General features: G+C 46.4%; 2 protein-coding genes across 4 annotated transcripts in view; one reads left to right on the top strand and one right to left on the bottom strand.

Annotated features, from left to right (window-relative positions):
• LOC147025842 (DENN domain-containing protein 5A-like) overlaps positions 1–17798 on the top strand; it is a 93800-nt gene that overhangs the window by 43498 nt on the left and 32504 nt on the right. For all 3 annotated transcript variants that reach the window (XR_015058025.1, XM_085880718.1, XM_085880717.1), the window contains 9 exons: positions 6222–6303; positions 6385–6469; positions 6659–6787; positions 11080–11201; positions 11292–11437; positions 11570–11688; positions 11803–11969; positions 13522–13601; positions 13714–13840. Coding sequence is in view for 2 of the 3 variants with exons in the window: in XM_085880718.1 (XP_085736844.1) it covers positions 6222–6303; positions 6385–6469; positions 6659–6787; positions 11080–11201; positions 11292–11437; positions 11570–11688; positions 11803–11969; positions 13522–13601; positions 13714–13840 (1057 nt within the window). In the remaining variant the exon portion in view is untranslated. The remainder of the gene's footprint in view (positions 1–6221; positions 6304–6384; positions 6470–6658; positions 6788–11079; positions 11202–11291; positions 11438–11569; positions 11689–11802; positions 11970–13521; positions 13602–13713; positions 13841–17798) is intronic.
• The window catches only part of LOC147025843 (importin-7-like), a 183479-nt gene that overhangs the window by 134414 nt on the left and 31267 nt on the right, over positions 1–17798 (bottom strand). The gene's annotated exons all lie outside the window — the stretch shown is intronic.

The following is a 17798-nucleotide window of genomic DNA, read 5'->3' as shown; positions in this document are numbered from 1 at the left end:
GTGTGCGAAGTCGACCTGCGGCGAGGTACGATCGCCCGGTCGACCACTCGCGCAGGTACTTAGGTAGGTCGAATTTGGCGAGCAAACCTATCCTGCACGGGTGGGCAATTGGCACAATCGTGGTGAGGTTAAACCCCCACCCATGACTGGCTCCGGGCGATAGTTCCCAGAGGGTCACGACTGAATTGTCTGGTGGGTGACATGTCGTGATTCGAGTTACGTGGCCGGCGCACGCCGGCGGGCGCAAATTCGTAACAATATACATATATATGTATTTATAAATGTATGTATGTGTATATATGTTGTTACGAATTTGGAATTCAATTGCACACAACATACAGGTTCCTTTAGTCAGCTCTGTCGATAAAAGTGCTTGTTCCTTAGATAGCTCACCTTCCATTGTTTAAATGTTTAGAAATCGATTAGTTGCGCTGTTATTCAATTAAATAGTTAGGGAGCGCTCACGAAACAATGGAGATGCCCCTCCCCCTCTTCTGCGAAGAGGAAGAAGAGCCCTCCCATCCCATGATTCATGACGTCAACAACTCCCTCCCACCCGTGATTGAGCGGGGGATGGATCACGAGGGCATGAGTCACGCCGGGAGCGGGGGAGGGGGCGGATAGGAATAAAAAAGGGATACTCTGCTTTGTTCGGGCGGGCTTTCAGTAGAGCTTCCGCTTCTGCTTGAGGCTTTTAGTAAGCTTTTTGCTTCGGCTTGGCTTTTCAGCAGGCCTTCGGGTTCTGCTCGGCTCGGAGTTCTTGGTCCTCGCTTTGTTCATCGGCAGAAAGTTGAGATGGTTGCTCGGCTCGAGCTGCTGGTGGTGGCTTCTTGCTCTTGATTCGTGTTGAGAGGCTTTGTTCATCGGAAGAGAGTTGAGCTGGTTGCTCTGCTGGCTCTTCTTGGTTTGTGGAGCTCTTTGTTCTCCGCTTGGTTCCCGGCTTGGTGCGACTCATCGGCCTCATCTTGGAAGTGGTTCCTCGGGGAAGCGACGCATCGACGGGAAGGATCGGCGCCTCGTCTGACCAGCACGTGTTGAGAAGCGTGAGAGGATTTGCTGGAGCTCGGGAAGGATCGTGGCTCATGGCGATTGGATCCAGCTCGCTCTTGCTGGAGCCCGGGTCCAAACAGCTGGAAGACCACACGAGCTGGAGAGGTTTGATATAGGTTCTGGGTTTCAGCTCACCTGTCCTCCGAGCTGGAGCGCGTTATTAAAGGCCTCAGCCACCATTTCGTGTGTGCGTGTGCGTGTGCGTGTGTGTGCGTGTGCGTGCGGATCATCCGTATGATCCGCATAGTGATTTGGCACATGTTTTATGCCGGATGCCCTTCCTGACGCAACCTTGGTCGCCTCTTACGACACAGGGATATGGTACACCTATTTTAACCGGGGTATACACCGCCCAGTACACTGGTACTCACTTCGCCGACCTCAGAAGGATGACAGGCTGAGTCAACCCCCTGGTGTATTAATTCAGTAGCCCAACGGGGCTTGAACTCAGGACCTTTTGGATCCCAAGCCGCTGCCCTAACCACTGCGCCAACACCAGGATATGTATATGTATATATATATATATATATATATATATATATATATATATATATATATATATATATATATATATATATATATGTATGTATGTATGTATGTATGTATGTATGTATGTATGTATATGTATATGTATATGTATATATATATGTATATGTATATGTGTATGTATATATATATATATATATATATATATATATATATATATATATATATATATATATATATATATGTATGTGAGGGGTTTAACCTCACCACGATAGTGCCAATTGCCCACCCGCGCAGGATAGGGTTGCTCGCCAAATTCGATCTACCTAAGTACGTGCGCGAATGGTCGACCGGGCGATCGTACCATGCCACAGGCCGACTCCGGACACGAACCGCTTAAGCAGTCTGTTCCGTGCTACAGTGATAATCGAGCGGCGTTATCGTCGGCCTTGACGGTTCCAATTAATTACCGGGATGTTGAACCCACTACGAACCCCTTACGTGAAGCAAGATGGAAATTCAAGCGAAGGAAAGGACGCAGCGAAACGGGGAACAAGTTCACACAAGCACGTTTATTCACACACACACACACACAGACAAGCACGGAAGGCACGTATTTACAGTCACAATAATCAAAATGCACATATAAAGCGAAAGCAAGAGTTAAAACCGACTACGCACACACACAGCAACACTTAAACAGTTCTACTTGTCGGACAGGTGCCACCCACAGTCATTTACACAAACCCAAAGAAAAGAAGGAAAGGAATTCGCGACTTCCCTTTTGCGGCTGGTGAGTCCCTCTCCCACGACCTTCAGCGTGGTCGCGGCGGGCGAACCCTCTCTGGCACTCCCCATCCGGACGCGCAGGTCCACCTCACAACTGGTGCTGCCGCGTCTCCCATCCGTGCCTTCGTGACAGGGCCGCTTGCCAAGCCGCGGGCGCAGGACCTCTTCCCTCGACAAGGCAAGCAGACCGGAAGCCTCGAAAACCAGACTCTCGAACCAACTCGACCAACCCACCAACCGAAGACCAACTCTCGACCAACCAATCAACCGAAGACCAACTCTCGACTAGCTATCGTGACTAGCTCCCGGCGTTGTTCCGAGAGGGTCACGACTGAATTGTCCGTTCCGGTGGGAGGCGGCCGCCATTCGAGTCGAGCGGCTGATCGCACGCTGGCGGGCGCGAATTCGCAAAAAGATATTTCTTCTTCTTCTTCTTTCGGCTGCTCCCGTTAGAGGTCGCCACAGCGGATCATCCGTATGATCCGCATAGTGATTTGGCACATGTTTTACGCCGGATGCCGTTCCTGACGCAACCCTGGTCGCCCCGCAACAAGATATATATATGTAGATATATATGTGTATATATATATATATATATATATATATATATATATATATATATATATATATATATATATATATATATGTGTGTATATATATGTGTATATATATATATATATGTATATATATGTGTGTGTGTTCAAAAAGTATCCGACCTTTGTTCATAAAAAAATACTCTTATCCAGATACAACAAACTTACACTAAACGGTTCTGCCACTGTCGGAAGCGGTGCTGGAACGCCTCTTTTGGGATGGCGCACAGCTGGTCCGTCGCATTCCGCATGATGTCTTCTCTGGACTGAAATATGGTCCCTTTCAGGGGCATTTTCAGCTTGGGGAAAAGCCAGAAGTCACACGGAGTCATGTCGGGAGAGTCGGGAGCCTGACATTCTTCACATCAAATGTGAAGAATGGGCGGGTGCGTTATCGTGATGGAGCTGCCAATTGACCGCTGCCCACAGGTCCGGCCATTTGCGTCGCAGAGCATCACGAAGGCGACGCAGTACCTCTTGGTAGTGCTCTTTGGTGATGGTTGTGCCGTGTGGTGCGTACTCGTGATGAACCACGCCACTGGAGTCAAAGAAGACGGTCAGCATGACTTTGACATTGCTGCGGACCTTCCTTGCTTTTTTTGGCCTCGGGGATGTTGGATGCTTCCATTGTGATGACTGGAAATTGGTTTCTGGGTCATACCCATAAACCACGGTCTCATCGCCAGTGATCACTGTGTTGAAGAAGTTGGGATCGCTGTTCACAGTCTCCAGCATGTCCTGTGCGATCTCCAAACGGAGTTGCTTCTGCTCGATCGTTGCAGCTTTGGCACAAACTTCGCTGAGATTCTCCTTCAGCCCAAATCCTCAGTCACAAGGGAATGAACGGATCCAATGCTGATGCCCGCCTCGTCTGCAAGGTCTCTGATCGTGATTCGACGATCCTGCATCAGCAGGGTCCTCACTTGGTCAATGAGTATCTCATTTCGAGATGTTGAGGGCCTACCAGAACGTGCTTCACTTTCCACTGATGTGCGACCATCTTTGAAGCGGTTGTACCACTCTTTTATATGTGTGGTGCCCATTGCTTCGTTCCCGAAGGCCTGTTGAATCTTGCGGATCATTTCCACTTGGGAATCGCCAAGCTATACACAAAATTTGATGCAGTAGCGTTGTTCAAGTTTTTCCGCCATTTTGTCAAAAACGAAAATCCGACGGCGCTCACTTACACTTCCTCACTCATCGGCGGTCTGTCGGCGACTGACAGCTTCTGCAGACGAGAAAATATTCACGCATACGAATTAGGATCGCCTACATACGTGCACCAAACCACGCTTCCCTAGCTTCATTTGTTTACGCACGAAAAATTAAGGTTGGATACTTTTTGAACACACCTCATATATATGTATACATGTGTATATATTGTAACTGTTCTAGGAACCGTACGCATACAACATACAGGTGTCCCAAGTCAGTTATGCCGTTAAGTATATGTGTAGACAGAACTCTTCCTTGTGTGTAGTGGGAAATCGAAGGGGTGCGTTGCGATGTTTCTTTAGTTCGGGTAATAAATCTTTATATCCCATCCTCCATTGTGATCCACGGTACCCGAGCGCTTGCAGCCTTCGGTTCGGTTTCAACAACGTACCACGGTCCATCTGTTGTCTCTGGAGGCTCGTTTTTCCGAGACAGAATCTTCGCTGTCGCAGTTCCTATTCGGCTTCTCCAAATGCTCCAACTCTTTCTTGACGAGTCCAAACGCGTGGAGTGGGCGGGCCTCGCCGGTGCCTGACCGAGGCCCCGCCCAGAAAGGGTGGACCCATGGGAGCCCCATCCAATCAGGGCGGACAGTGACATCAGTTTTGATGAAGGCCCCGCCCTGCTGAGGGAGGTCTATAAACCACGACACCATCCTCAGTCTTGAGTTCTTTGGGGGTCGTTGTTCTGTGCTTGGAGGCTGGAGTTGGTTGGAAAACGAAGGGGTTACCGCTGCCTGGCTCCGCTCACGTCTCGCCCCGACTACTGGTCCCGGCCCAATCGAGCTCCTCCATGGACCCGAACTCCACACGGGCGGCTGTGGACCTGACTGCACGACTGTTGGCAGGTGCCGCACCACGGAGCATTCCTTTCCCCAAGACTCAGGTACTCTAAAGAACTGCGACCTCAGCCCGCCTCCCTCCCTGGCTGCAAAAAGTCCTTTGCCTTCAACTGGGTTTATTTTGTCTGAGTGTGTGGCGCCAGTCTCATAAGTAGAAACTGTATAAGTGTTTCCGATCATTATAAATCTTGCCTGTATAATTCCCACGTAAGTCTGCTCTGTGTCTGCTTTATTAGTTGCTGCAAATTGTCGCACTCCATCTTTCTTTCCCCTGCATAACACCCCAACAAACCTGTTTCTGTGCCACATAAATTTCCTCGTTTATTATAAATAAATGATTGTAAAAATGTTCCCAGTTCGTTTTCGTCTTTTCCTTCATTGGTCCAGCATGGTTCGGATCTGAGTTTTAGCCGGGTCTTTGTTCCCGTTAATCTGCTCATCCTAGCCGGCACGGCTTTGACAGTTCCGCTCGACTGCACCCGAACCGGAGTTGGTAGTCGGTAGTTGGAACTCTACCGCAGTCGGTAGAGTGACCCGTTCGAGCAAGACGTGCCGAGGGCGTGGTTCCCCGGTAGATGACACCACGTGGTTAATTTGGTAAATTGGTTCTAGACAAAAAGACCCTACGCTACGCGGTGGAGGTATTGGCATCCACGGTCGGTTCAGCGACCCGCCGCCTCACGGAGTTATCCATGAGCGACGGCCTCCAATTCCGGGAGTCTGGTGGGAGACGACGTAACTTCCCCCACCTTGCGGTCGTTCTCGCCACCGGTCCCGACCCGCAACAATATATATGTATGTGTATGTATATATATATGTGTATGTCTATGTATATATATATATATATATATATATATATATATATATATATATATCTGTCTGCGCACACACACACACACACACACACACACACACACACACACACACACACACACACACACACACACACACACACACACACACACACACACAGTCTCTGTCTCTCTCTCTCCTTTATATATATAAAAAACTGTACTATCTTGTCATTCTGCACTGCCTTATGGGTCACAACTGATGACGTACAATCATTCCATCATATGCTGATGACATCTGTTGTGTTTTAGTGGCATTCAACATCACCCCTTTGTTATTTCATTAATTTTCCTGAAATATTAAAGTGTCCACATTTTCTTGAGACACTCTGTATATGTGTATGTATCTAGACCAATATATGTCTATATATACATATATATTATTTGTCTTTTTAGGGCAAATCAGCTCTTTGGTCACACCTACTTACCTATCAAGATAAGGAAGATGAGAAGACATCGGATGTTGACAGGAATCTGGGTATGCCACTGACACGTTCTTGCTCGCCAGCAATGTTTCAGGAAAGGACATGTGGAATGTTATTGTTCTTCTGTTTCCCAGGAGGCACAAGAAGCAAAAGTGGCAGGAAATCCCGAAGGAGTCCCACGATGCCTCGTCTCAAGGTCACAGTTACTCAGGACATGAGGTATTTTTGCAGACCTACTATCACCTTCTCCCTCTATCTTCTCTCTGCTCTCATTCTTGTTATAGAAAATGGAAAAGGTGGCTTTTGCTACTTTGGATGGTTTGTTTACTGAGAAAATCATGTTGATGGTAAATGCACTGTGATTTTAACACTGCTGGACATGGGTGATTTATCTGCTTAAACCCTCAGGCATGTTCAGAACATTGATGAGATCAAGACAGATGTGGGCCGTGCAAGGGCTTGGGTGCGTCTCTCGTTGGAGAAGAAGCTCCTGGCGCAGCATCTGAAACAGCTGTTGTCAGATTGTGATCTTACAAGGTGGATCAGCTGTGTGCACCACTGTTAGGTCAATTATTGGAACCATTCGGTGGATGGATTAAGCGAGTTTATGTTAGAATCACAAGGTGAAAGATGTAGAGTGCTGAAGCTCACCCTTGCACACCATAGTTGCACATATGGATTACAGGCAGTAGTCAGTGACTTGTCTTTTAATCCTTTGGAATAAAAGATTATTAAGCTATGTTGTTGGTCCTTTAACTTCAACCTTCAAGGCAACCTTCCTCCTTCAAGGCAAAAAGAGGAGGAGGACGAGGAGATTGGGACCGTACTCTGTGCAGAGCGTTGGTGCTGCTTAAGCAGTCTCCTTAGCTATTGGGCACAATCCTGGACGGGTCGCCACTCCGACACAGGATACCAGCATGCTGGCACTCATTTTGCCGACCTCGGAAGGATGACAGGCCGAGTTAACCCCACCTTGTATTAATTCAACATCTGAGTGGGATTTGAACTCAAGACCCTAGGATCCAAAGCCCTCCGCCCTAACCATTAAGCCAACACTAGGCATGACAAAAAAGAATGACATCTGTTTGTGAAGCTGTCCATGAAGCCGTGTGACTATAAGTCTGTTAATTACGTAATGTTTGAACACCAGTTGCACCCTGACTTCACACACGTACCTTTATTAATGACATACTATTGGAATGTACCTTTCAACCCTTTCGACTGCTGAGACCCCTTCGACCGTTGAAGGCCCTGATGATCCAAAAAACCCCAAGGACGAAGATGACTAAAAAGACCCACAAGATCCCCCAGACACCTTTCACCTTTAAGACCTTTTCAACACTTTAGACAACTTTTGATCCCTTCACCCTTTAGACCCTTAGAACTTTTAGACCTTTTGTATGCCTAAGGTCCCTTGAGACAACTTAAACCTCAAAACCATTTAGACCTCTCACACCCTTCAGACAGATTAGACCCATGACCATTTAGACCACTTAGACCTTTTTATATTACAAATAAATACAATATTACAAATACATTTGTACAAAAGAAATGGTTCTATTATGATTGGTGTAAATCATGACAACAAAGCAAATCTGTGACGTAAATCTCTGTAACGACGTGTGGAGAGGCGAGCGTTGCCAGCCGATCCACACTCGTAACTTATAAAAATAGATATCTGCAATCACCAAGGGTAATCCTCCCCCATCACCGACGATCCAATGATGGCCATATTTTTTTTTTTTCATCATGCCACATGACCTTGACCTTCAACATTTACGGATAGAGTGTAGATTAAGAAAATGTGTTCCCTTCTGCAGTGTGTACATAAAAAATTTCATCATGAAAATCGTAAGAAAATTATTCAAGTTATGATAAAAAATGTTTTTTATTAATTCGGTCACAATCTGAAAAAAGTCGGCCGAGAACATCTTGGACAATTATGATGCAAGAACATCTTGGAAGACCAAGTGGTCTTTGAGGTTCTGCATTGGCAAAATTGAGCGATGACAAAATGACCGTTTTTTTACAGCCATTTTTCCCTGCTGTGCAGGGGTTTGGCTTTTTCTTGAGGCAATGTTTTATGGCCGGATGCCCTTCCTGACGCCAACCCTGGTCGCCTCTTACGACACACAGGGATATGGTACACCTATTCTAACCGGGGCATACACCGGGACCAGTACACTGGCACTCATTTCGCCGACCTCGGAAGGATGACAGGCTGAGTCAACCCCCTGGTGTTAATTCAGCAGCCAACGGGGCTTGAACTCAGGATCCTGGGATCCCAAGCCACCACCCTAACCACTAAGCCAACACCAGGCTTAATTAAGCGATGACAGAAAACACGTAATTTTTTTCAGACCACCATTTTAAGTTTTCTAAATTACTCAGGGCAATTAAATTGCTCAGGGGGAGCAGTTTTGTGCTCTGCCTGGAACACAGGCATCATCCCAACTGACTGGAAGAGGGGCCTTGTTGTCCCTCTCTGGAAAGGGAAGGGTGATCGCCAAGACTGCAACAACTACCGAGGGGTGACGCTGCTCTCAGTGCCGGGCAAGGTCTTTGCTCGGATAATTCTTGATAGGGTTCGCCACCATCTGCTTGAGCACCAGCGTCCAGAGCAGTCAGTCTTTACACCAAAGAGGTCAACGATTGACCGTATCCTTGCCCTTCGTGTCCTCACCGAACGCAGACGAGAGTTTCGGCAGGGGCTGCTTGCAGCCTATGTTGATCTCTGTAAAGCGTTCGATTCAGTGAATTGGGATGCCCTCTGGAGGATTCTTGGTCTTCGTGGGGTGCCACCAAAATTGATCGATCTGATGTCTGAACTCTACTCTGGTACTGAGAGTGCTGTGAAGTGTGGTGGTACCATCTCTGACTTATTTCCAGTTGTTGCTGGAGTTCATCAGGGATGTGTACTTGCCCCCACACTTTTCAGCACTTGTATGGACTGGATTTTAGGGAGGATGTCGGAGAGATCAAGCTGCGGTGCATCGTTTGGGAATGTCAAGATCTCGGACCTTGATTTTGCTGATGATGCAGTCATCTTTGCGGAGACTTTAGACATCCTTTTGGGGGCCCTCGAGGTGCTGAATGAGGAGTCGGAGCCGCTGGGATTACGGGTTTCTTGGGTCAAAACTAAGATCCAGGCTTTCGGTGACATCTTGGATGCTGCTGTCCTGTCTGTGTCTGTTTGTGGTGAGGATGTTGAGATCGTGGAGAGATTCACTTACATTGGCAGTGATATTCATGTCTCTGCTGGCTGCGAGTCAGGTCAATAGACGTCTGGGTCGGGCCTGGGGAGTCATGGATTCATTGGATCATGGGGTGTGGCGCTGCCGGTACCTGTGCGGGAGGACGAAAGTCCGAGTCTTCAGGTCCTTGGTACTTCCAGTCTTGCTCTATGGGTGTGAGACTTGGACTCTGACCAAGGATCTGAGACGGAGACTTAATTCCTTTGGTACCAGGTGTCTTCGGAGAATCCTTGGCTATCGCTGGTAGGATTTTGTGTCCAACGAGCGGTTGCTGAGAGAGACTCGGATGAGATTTGTTACCTGCATAGTCCGTGAGCGTCAGTTGCGGCTGTATGGACATGTGGCTCGTTTTCCTGACGCTGATCCTGCTCACCAGATTCTCTCAGCGAGGGAGTCTCATGAGTGGAGGAGGCCAGTGGGCCGACCACGTGCCTCATGGTTGCAGCAGGTTGACCATCATCTCAAGGAGATGGGGATGGGCCTGGCATCTGCCTGGGGATGGCCAGACGGAGGCCCCTGGAGTACCGGCGGAAAGTGGACGCAGCGACTCGCTGTTCTGGCACATGCTCCCATACCTGACCTGACCCACCATTTTACCTTCACCTTTAACCCGGAGAGGTATATGATGTCCATTAATCGTAAATGCGGCTTACTCTAGGGCTTGGGTATATAGAGAGGGCAATTTTGTTCAGATTGGACAAACCTTAGTTGAGTTGTGGTGAAAAAATCTGAAAATATCTATAATTAGGTCATGACTTTGAAAATTATGTCAATCCCGAATACCTTATATTCCCATTATTGAGGCTAAATTTAATTTCAAAAGTCCCAACCGACTCGGAGATACAGCTCGGAAATTGGCAGAAAAATACCGAAATGGTGGTTTCGTATTCATGGGGGTCGAAGACTCTCTGGTCAGGTCAGGTCAGGTATGGGAGCATGCGCCAGAGCAGCGTGTCGCTGCGTCCACTTTCTGCCGGTACTCCAGGGGCCTCCGTCTGGCCATCCCCCAGGCAGATGCCTGGCCCATCCCCATCTCCTTGAGATGCCGGTACCATTAAAAACTGGGTACACTAATTGCAGAAACAAACCTAACAACAGGTATCAGCCTCCCCCTATCCTATGGGGGTGGGGAAGAGGACATAAATAGAATGAGAGATGAACAACAAAATGTTTGCAAATTTTGGACTTCTCTAGACTTTGGGAAGACGCGCAATTCTGGCTTCGAGGTCATTTTCAAGGAAACTTCGATTCCTTCACCGTTTAGAGCAGTTTCAAATTTTCTCAGCCAAGTATTAATTGGCGAATTCAATTAGCCTTCTTTCAAGATCTAATTATGGTTTGTGATGCTTCATAGGCCCCCATTTTAACCATAAGCCATATAAGGAAAGGGTGTTGGTTCGCTTCTTCAACAAGGTTTTTGCTCATTATCGCTGTGGAAATGCTCTATCCGCCCAATCATTCCAGCTCTTGACATCTGCTGGAAACCATCCAAATGAAATGTAATTTTAATTGAATAGAAACAGGACATGTTGCCAGCAGGCTTTGTGTATTGTTCCGTGTGGTTGCAAATGCCAGGAGATTATACAAGTGGTACGCTTTCCTCTGCTGTGAGGACGAGAAGGAACAGTTTCTGTTCCATTTGCTGGGCCTTAATGCTGTGGATTACTTCTGCTTCACCAATGTCTTCACCACAGTTTGTAAGTTGCAGTGTGGTGATGTTTCCATGATTGAGATTGACTCTAGTTTCGCTATCCCTTGACCACTGACTCCTTAATGCCGCCTCCTAGTGATGTGCTACCGAGTCCTAGTGGTGCCGAGTCATACTTTGGGCATGGCGTTGACCACAGCTAACCCCTGGGTGTGTGTTTCTGGTGAGCTGGGAGCCACAGGCATCTTGCACGTACCACGCAGCACCTTGGAGGTTGTGTTTGAGGTCTGTCTCTTCATTCAATGGTGCAGTGTCTGCAGCAGGTTCTCAGTTTTGTGTGCAGTATGGTGGATGGGTAGCATAAGTTGTTAATGATTTGTTTTCCCTCCGGTAATCTCTCTCCTTGTAACCGGGCAGTGCGCCAACCTGGGCCGCTTGACAACGGTGCAGATCGGCCACGACAACGCGGGTCTTCTCACCAGATGGCCAGTGGAATACGTCATTGTGCGGAATGAAATAACTGGACATTTGTACAGGTATTGCAGTTGATAATATTGGGTAACTGTGCTGACGTAGTTTGTTTTGTTGTGACTTGCGGCTGTGCGTGATGATTCTCACAGTGAATTGGAAACATTGTCATTTCTGCCCAGGTTCCCCTGTGGTCGATGGATTGGTCGTGGGGTCGACGACGGTAGTTTAGAGCGGATCCTTGTTGGAGAACCTGTACTGGCGTCCCCAGGTGCTCGACAGAGCTTGCGCCGCCACTACCTCCCTCCAGCACCACGATTAGCTGTTGCACCAACCAAGAAGCATCTGGGTATCGTGAGGGATCGCCACATTAGATTTGATACTGCAGAACTGGTTGAGAATCAAAGATCCAATTTGATCCTCATGTATTGCTTTATAACTTTAGATTTTTCAATTGTATCGTTCTCGTTAGTCGCTTGTCAAAATAAACTTCTTCTGATGTAATTATTCTCTTCCAATATGGGGGTGGGGAGGGGATTGTCTCAATTAGATGAACCTTGATCAAAGTTGTAAGCTTTGTGACATACTTGTATCTGGGCATTTCACACTGCAAAGATGCCCTCATCACGTAACTGTGTAGTTTGGAGGCAACTGGATGTTTTCAAATGGACCGCAAAAAGCTGTGGGGTTGCAAGAATAGCTCAGAGCGTACCAACCTTTGATTTGCCTTGTCTAAATTTGAGTCCCAATCTGACCAACTGTCATCTCGGTGAGTGACGGGCAGGTGGTAGCATCAATTTGTGCACTGTCCTTTTCGAGAGCATGCTAAGTTGGTTGACATGTCAGCTGGCATTGTTTTTTTTATCCAAGATTTTATGGTTATGGAAGAGCAAGCTGACAGGGTAAAATGGCACTGATATAGCAAGAAAAGGGGAGGACAAGGAACTAACCTGCAAGTATGGTGGTTCGGTTAGGTTAGGTTAATGGGAGTATAAATGATTGAGGGTGGGGGATGACACAAGATGGTGGTGTACCTGTACTGCCTGCTTCAAGCCTTGGAGATAGGAGTGGGATTATGCAGCCTCGGGAAGGCAGTTTCACAATCAGGAGAAAAGAACACAAGAGTGGAGTTGTGTAGTAAGCCGACATTCAAATAATTTAATCAGTTCTTGGAAGAATGTGCTTATTCTGGAATTGCTGGAAGGAGCAAGTTGGGAGGGATTGGTGTGTGGGGTGGGGGGTTTGGGAGAAGGGTCGAATGGCTTCAAGAGCAGGAGAGCGGATACAAAATAAAAAAACATGCCACCGTGACTTGCTTGTGATGAAGAACGACAGGCCTTGTGTTCAGGCTTTATCATGGGAGATTCCAATAAAGTTATGTGTTGGATTCTACAGATTCAAGGAAAAACAGATGCGATGCTGGGGCATCAGAGAGATCAGTACTCCATCGAGCTGTGAATAAAGGGACTTGTAGGCTGTGACTCTGTGAGTAGTTCCGATTTTTCAAGGAATCGCTTGGAAAGGTGGAGGATGCCCAGTGTGGCTGTTTTTTGAGGCCACACAATTCTGGTGGATATTAAGCATCCCACACCACATTTTGAAATGAATAGACCATCGTGTTTTTGATGACCTGATCAAACTCCAAATTCATGCCCTGACTGAAGATCGCTTCTCCGGTATCCTGTGATGGAGTATTAACTTGTCCTGGTCTCCTTCATAGCTGTGGAAACTGTCATGAGTATTCCTCGATTGAAATGCAACATAGTTTGAAAAATCCTGCCTCCTGCTGACACTCGAGTTCAAAATGTGTTTACATTTTTTAAACTTGTCGAGAAATATCGGAGATTAACTGTGACTACAAAGCTAAAGCTACTTGTGATGTGTTTGGGTTTTCATGCCAGTGAGCCCAGGACAGATTCAAGAGGTATTGGGAGAAGCTGTGAACAACCTGGTGAAGCATTTCCACAAACCTGAGAAAGAGGTTGGTAGTTTGAGGACGTGTAGGCCGTGAGGAACAGGTTGAATTACAGATGAGTTCCATTGCATGATTTAAAGTTTTTGTGATGAGAGAATTGTTGTCCTCGATTTCCTAGCGTGGAAGCTTGATTCTGCTCCTGTGTGGACAAGCCAGCCTGGTGTCTGCTCTCGAACTGGTCCTTCATCATGGCTTCAAAACTGCGCGGCTATTCCAGAAGCCCGTATTTATTTGGGACTTCATCGGTAAGTACCTCGCTGGTCAAAGGGGCCCGTGTGCACAGTTCGTCTTTTATTACCTCCGCCACCAAAGGTGATCGGAGGTTATGTTTTCAACCCAGCGTGTTTGTCTGTCTGTCTGTCTGTCTGTGAGCAGGATATCTCAAAAAGTTATCGACGGATTCAGACGAAACTTGGTGATCAGGTTGGGTGTGTGGCAAGGAGAAATTGATTCGATATTGATGAAGATCCGGATCTGGATCCAGATCCGAGAATTTTAAAAGTGATTCTTCACCATCACCAATTGATATGTAGCATGATATCTCAAAAGGTTATTATATGGAAGGATTCAGACAAAACTTGGTGCATGATTTGGGTCGGTGACAAGAACTAGCCAATAAGATGTTGGTGAAGGTCTGGATGCAGATCCAGCCATCCATCCCATCCATCCACTGGGACGGGACTCTGTGCAGAGTGTTGGTGCTGCCTAAGCAGTCTCCTTGGCCATCACTCGGTTACAAAATGTAAACTGCTCAGCCTGGCAGAGGTATACCAGTTGACCTTTTTTGTTTATCATCAGGATTAGTTAAGATCCTCAGAGAATTGTGTGGAGTAAGAAAACGTGTTTTGAGTTTTTAATTTGGAAGCTGCAACGGTGCTGAAATCAAAGATATTTTGGCCAACTAAATATTGCCCACTTTGGTCGCAGATGAGATATATATATATATATATATATATATATATATATATATGTATATGTATATGTATATGTATATGTATATGTATATGTATATGTATATATATATATCCTGGTGTTGGCGCAGCGGCTTGGGATCCAAAAGGTCCTGAGTTCAAGCCCCGTTGGGCCACTGAATTAATACACCAGGAGGTTCACTCAGCCTGTCATCCTTCCGAGGTCGGCGAAATGAGTACCAGTGTACTGGGCCCGGTGTATACCCCGGTTAAAATAGGTGTACCTTATCCCTGTGTCGTAAGAGGCGACCAGGGTTGCGTCAGGAAGGGCATCCAGCATAAAACCTGTGCCAAATCATTATGCGGACCATAACGGATGATCCGCTGTGGCAACCCCTAACGGGAACAGCCGAAAGAAGAAGATGAAGATATATATATTTGATATGACAGGGCGTAGTGGCGTGCGCCTGTAATCCGACTACTCGGAGGCTTGGGTTGGAGGATCGCTTGAGGACGGGAGCTCTGCGCTGGGCCGCGCTATGAGAGGGTGTAGGGCAGCCGGAATCATGGCAAAGCCCAATTCTTATCCCTGTGTCGTAAGAGGCAACCAGTGTTGCGTCAGGAAGGGCATCCGGCGTAAAACCTGTGCCAAATCATTATGCGGATCATAACGGATGATCCGCTATGGCGACCCCTAACGGGAGCAGCCCAAAGAAGAAGAAGAAGAAGAAGATATATATATATATATATATATATATATATATATATATATATATATATATATATATATATATATATATATTGTGCAATGTGTGGTTTGGCTGGCAGGATAGCCGACAAGAGATATGCGCACTTTACTGAGCTGTCGAGCACGAGTTGGAATCTCGACCCAGCCATAAACTGTCACCCTGATATTTCACAAGCATGCCGAGCCCTCAAAGTGTGCACTGTCCATCAGATGAACCTTAAGCTGGATGTCCCGTTTGCTGGAATTAGTTGGTAGATGTTAAAGTTCCCACGGTGTTTTTCATGAAGACTCGGCAGGTTATTACTGGTACCCTGAACAACTTCCAAATCCCTGCTCTAACCCACAGAGGATACCATCGGCAGCACAGCGGTGATCCCAGCAATGATGCAAACCCGCAGCAACGTGCTGCACTCAAAATTATGGAGCGCTTTACGGGACGGTGCCGCGGCCATATAGGATTACTGTAAACTGGAAGCCTTTGGTTTCCTATTGTTTTTGCCTTTCTTCAACATTGGGGAAAGTTTTAAAAGAACGATCATAACAACATTCAGTAAGTTGCTTTTTTAACTTTTATTTTTATTTTTAAAGCTTCCGTGCTTCCGACCCTGTTGATATTGAAGGAATGATTCTTCTTTTCTTGGCAACAATTTTTCACTCCGAATTTCTTGTAGACCTCTACCGATAAAATTGAACTTCACAGGATTATTCCAAATTATCGAATCTTGTGCATATCATTCGATGAACCTGGTTGGTTTGAAGGATGACCATCTTGGATTTGTGAAATAAATTTCAAAAGTCGTCATCTACAGAACCACTGTTCATATTCGAATGATAGCAAATGTCAGATATGTTGGACTCGGACTCGGGTGCTTGCATCTTTGCAAAGTTAAAGGTGCTCGATGAAACCAACATGGCCGCCATCAACCAATCACAACACTTACTTCCGTTGTCGTAAATGAACGAAAAGTGTTTGTGGGTGTGCGTGCATATGTATTTTTTCACTTCTTGACCGTTGTATCATGAACACTTGTGGCACCATAATGGTCACCTTCTCTATTTGAACGTCATCCTACATGGGACAGCTCACATGGGTTCGATACCTGACTATAAACTATTTGGTGCTTCACAGGCAGGATGTTACAACATAAAGCATGCCGTCTTTCAGATGGATGTTGAGCTGGGTGTTACGTCTGCTTGTATTATGTGGTGGACATTTGAAGATCCCACTGTGTGTTTCACTAAGTGTAGGTGAGCTATCGCCAGCACCCTCAAATGTCAAATTCCTGCCCAAATCGCTTCAATCCAATGTTTGGCTGAGCCAGCCGGTTTGTGAAGTATTTGGGACAAAATGTTTCCTTGACGACCCTGCACTAAGGTGGGAAACATTGTAGTCGTTGTAGTAGTTGTCGTGGTGCTCGTATTATTGGTTTCAAAAATACATTTGAAGATGTCTCGTGGGTCCTTCTTTATGCCTGGTGTTGGCTTAATGGTGAGGATGGTGGGCTTGGGATCCTAGGGTCCTGAGTTCAAATCCCACTCCACCATTGAATTAATACCTGGTGGGGTTGACTCGGTCTGTCATCCTTCTGAGGTCGGCAAAATGAGTGCCAACTTGCTGGGACGATTGAGCCGTTTGAGTATCCTGCGTCAGAGTACCCATCTGACGCACTCACCCTTCTGACTCATGAGTACCCATCCAGGATTGTGACCAATAGCCCAGGAGACTGCTTCGGCAGCACTGACGCTCTGTACAGGGTATGGTCTGGATGGATGGATGGATGGATGGCTGGATTAGTCCTTCTTTGAACTCTCAGTATCACGGCTTGGAAGATTCGGTAGTTGGTTTCAACTCCAATTTTTAACATTTTGGCCACTTTGATTAGGTTTGTCATTTTATTCCAGTCATGTAAAGACAGAACATTTACAGTAATGATTGTTCCTCGACTTGGAACTTTTTACAATCCTAATCTTGCATTTCAAGTTTTGCAAAACGTGAGAAATGATGCACCTCTTAACAATAATTAAGGGCCGTTCGGGTTCACACACAGTGGTGTGAGCGATGCAGTTACACACTCGACACTGATTTCATGAAGAACTAGAGAGTTCACAGAACACGATAATGTTCTAATATATATGACAATTTTAAATCGATAATTGTTTTAAAGATCATTGAAAAAAAAAACCTGGAAGTATAGCGCGACTGAATCAGTCTTAAACATCGCCCTTGTACACTGTGATAAGACGACGTTAAATTGCAGCTTTGAAGATGGAGGCTTTATTGATCACCACACAATGCAGTGTCAATCACCATCACACCTCGCCATATCGGCGGCCTCTTCTTCACCCAGATACTGCACCCTCTCATTCCATGCCCATTTCCCAGGGGCTGCGTTTGGCAGCTCCTATGACATACACCACCCGATAGAACATGTCCAAGTACTGCAAAACTGGAGATTCTTTTCAGTATTATGAAGATTATTTGTGTTCTAATGTAATTCAATTGAAACTAGAAGGGCACTCGGTCGAGCGCATACCTCCACTACG

This window comes from Eptatretus burgeri, chromosome 5 (genome assembly GCF_056783735.1).
Source record: "Eptatretus burgeri isolate ZD-2024b chromosome 5, Ebu_testis_v1, whole genome shotgun sequence".
Classification (NCBI taxonomy): Eukaryota; Metazoa; Chordata; class Myxini; order Myxiniformes; family Myxinidae; genus Eptatretus; species Eptatretus burgeri.
This window is presented reverse-complemented; position numbering and strand designations above follow the sequence as displayed.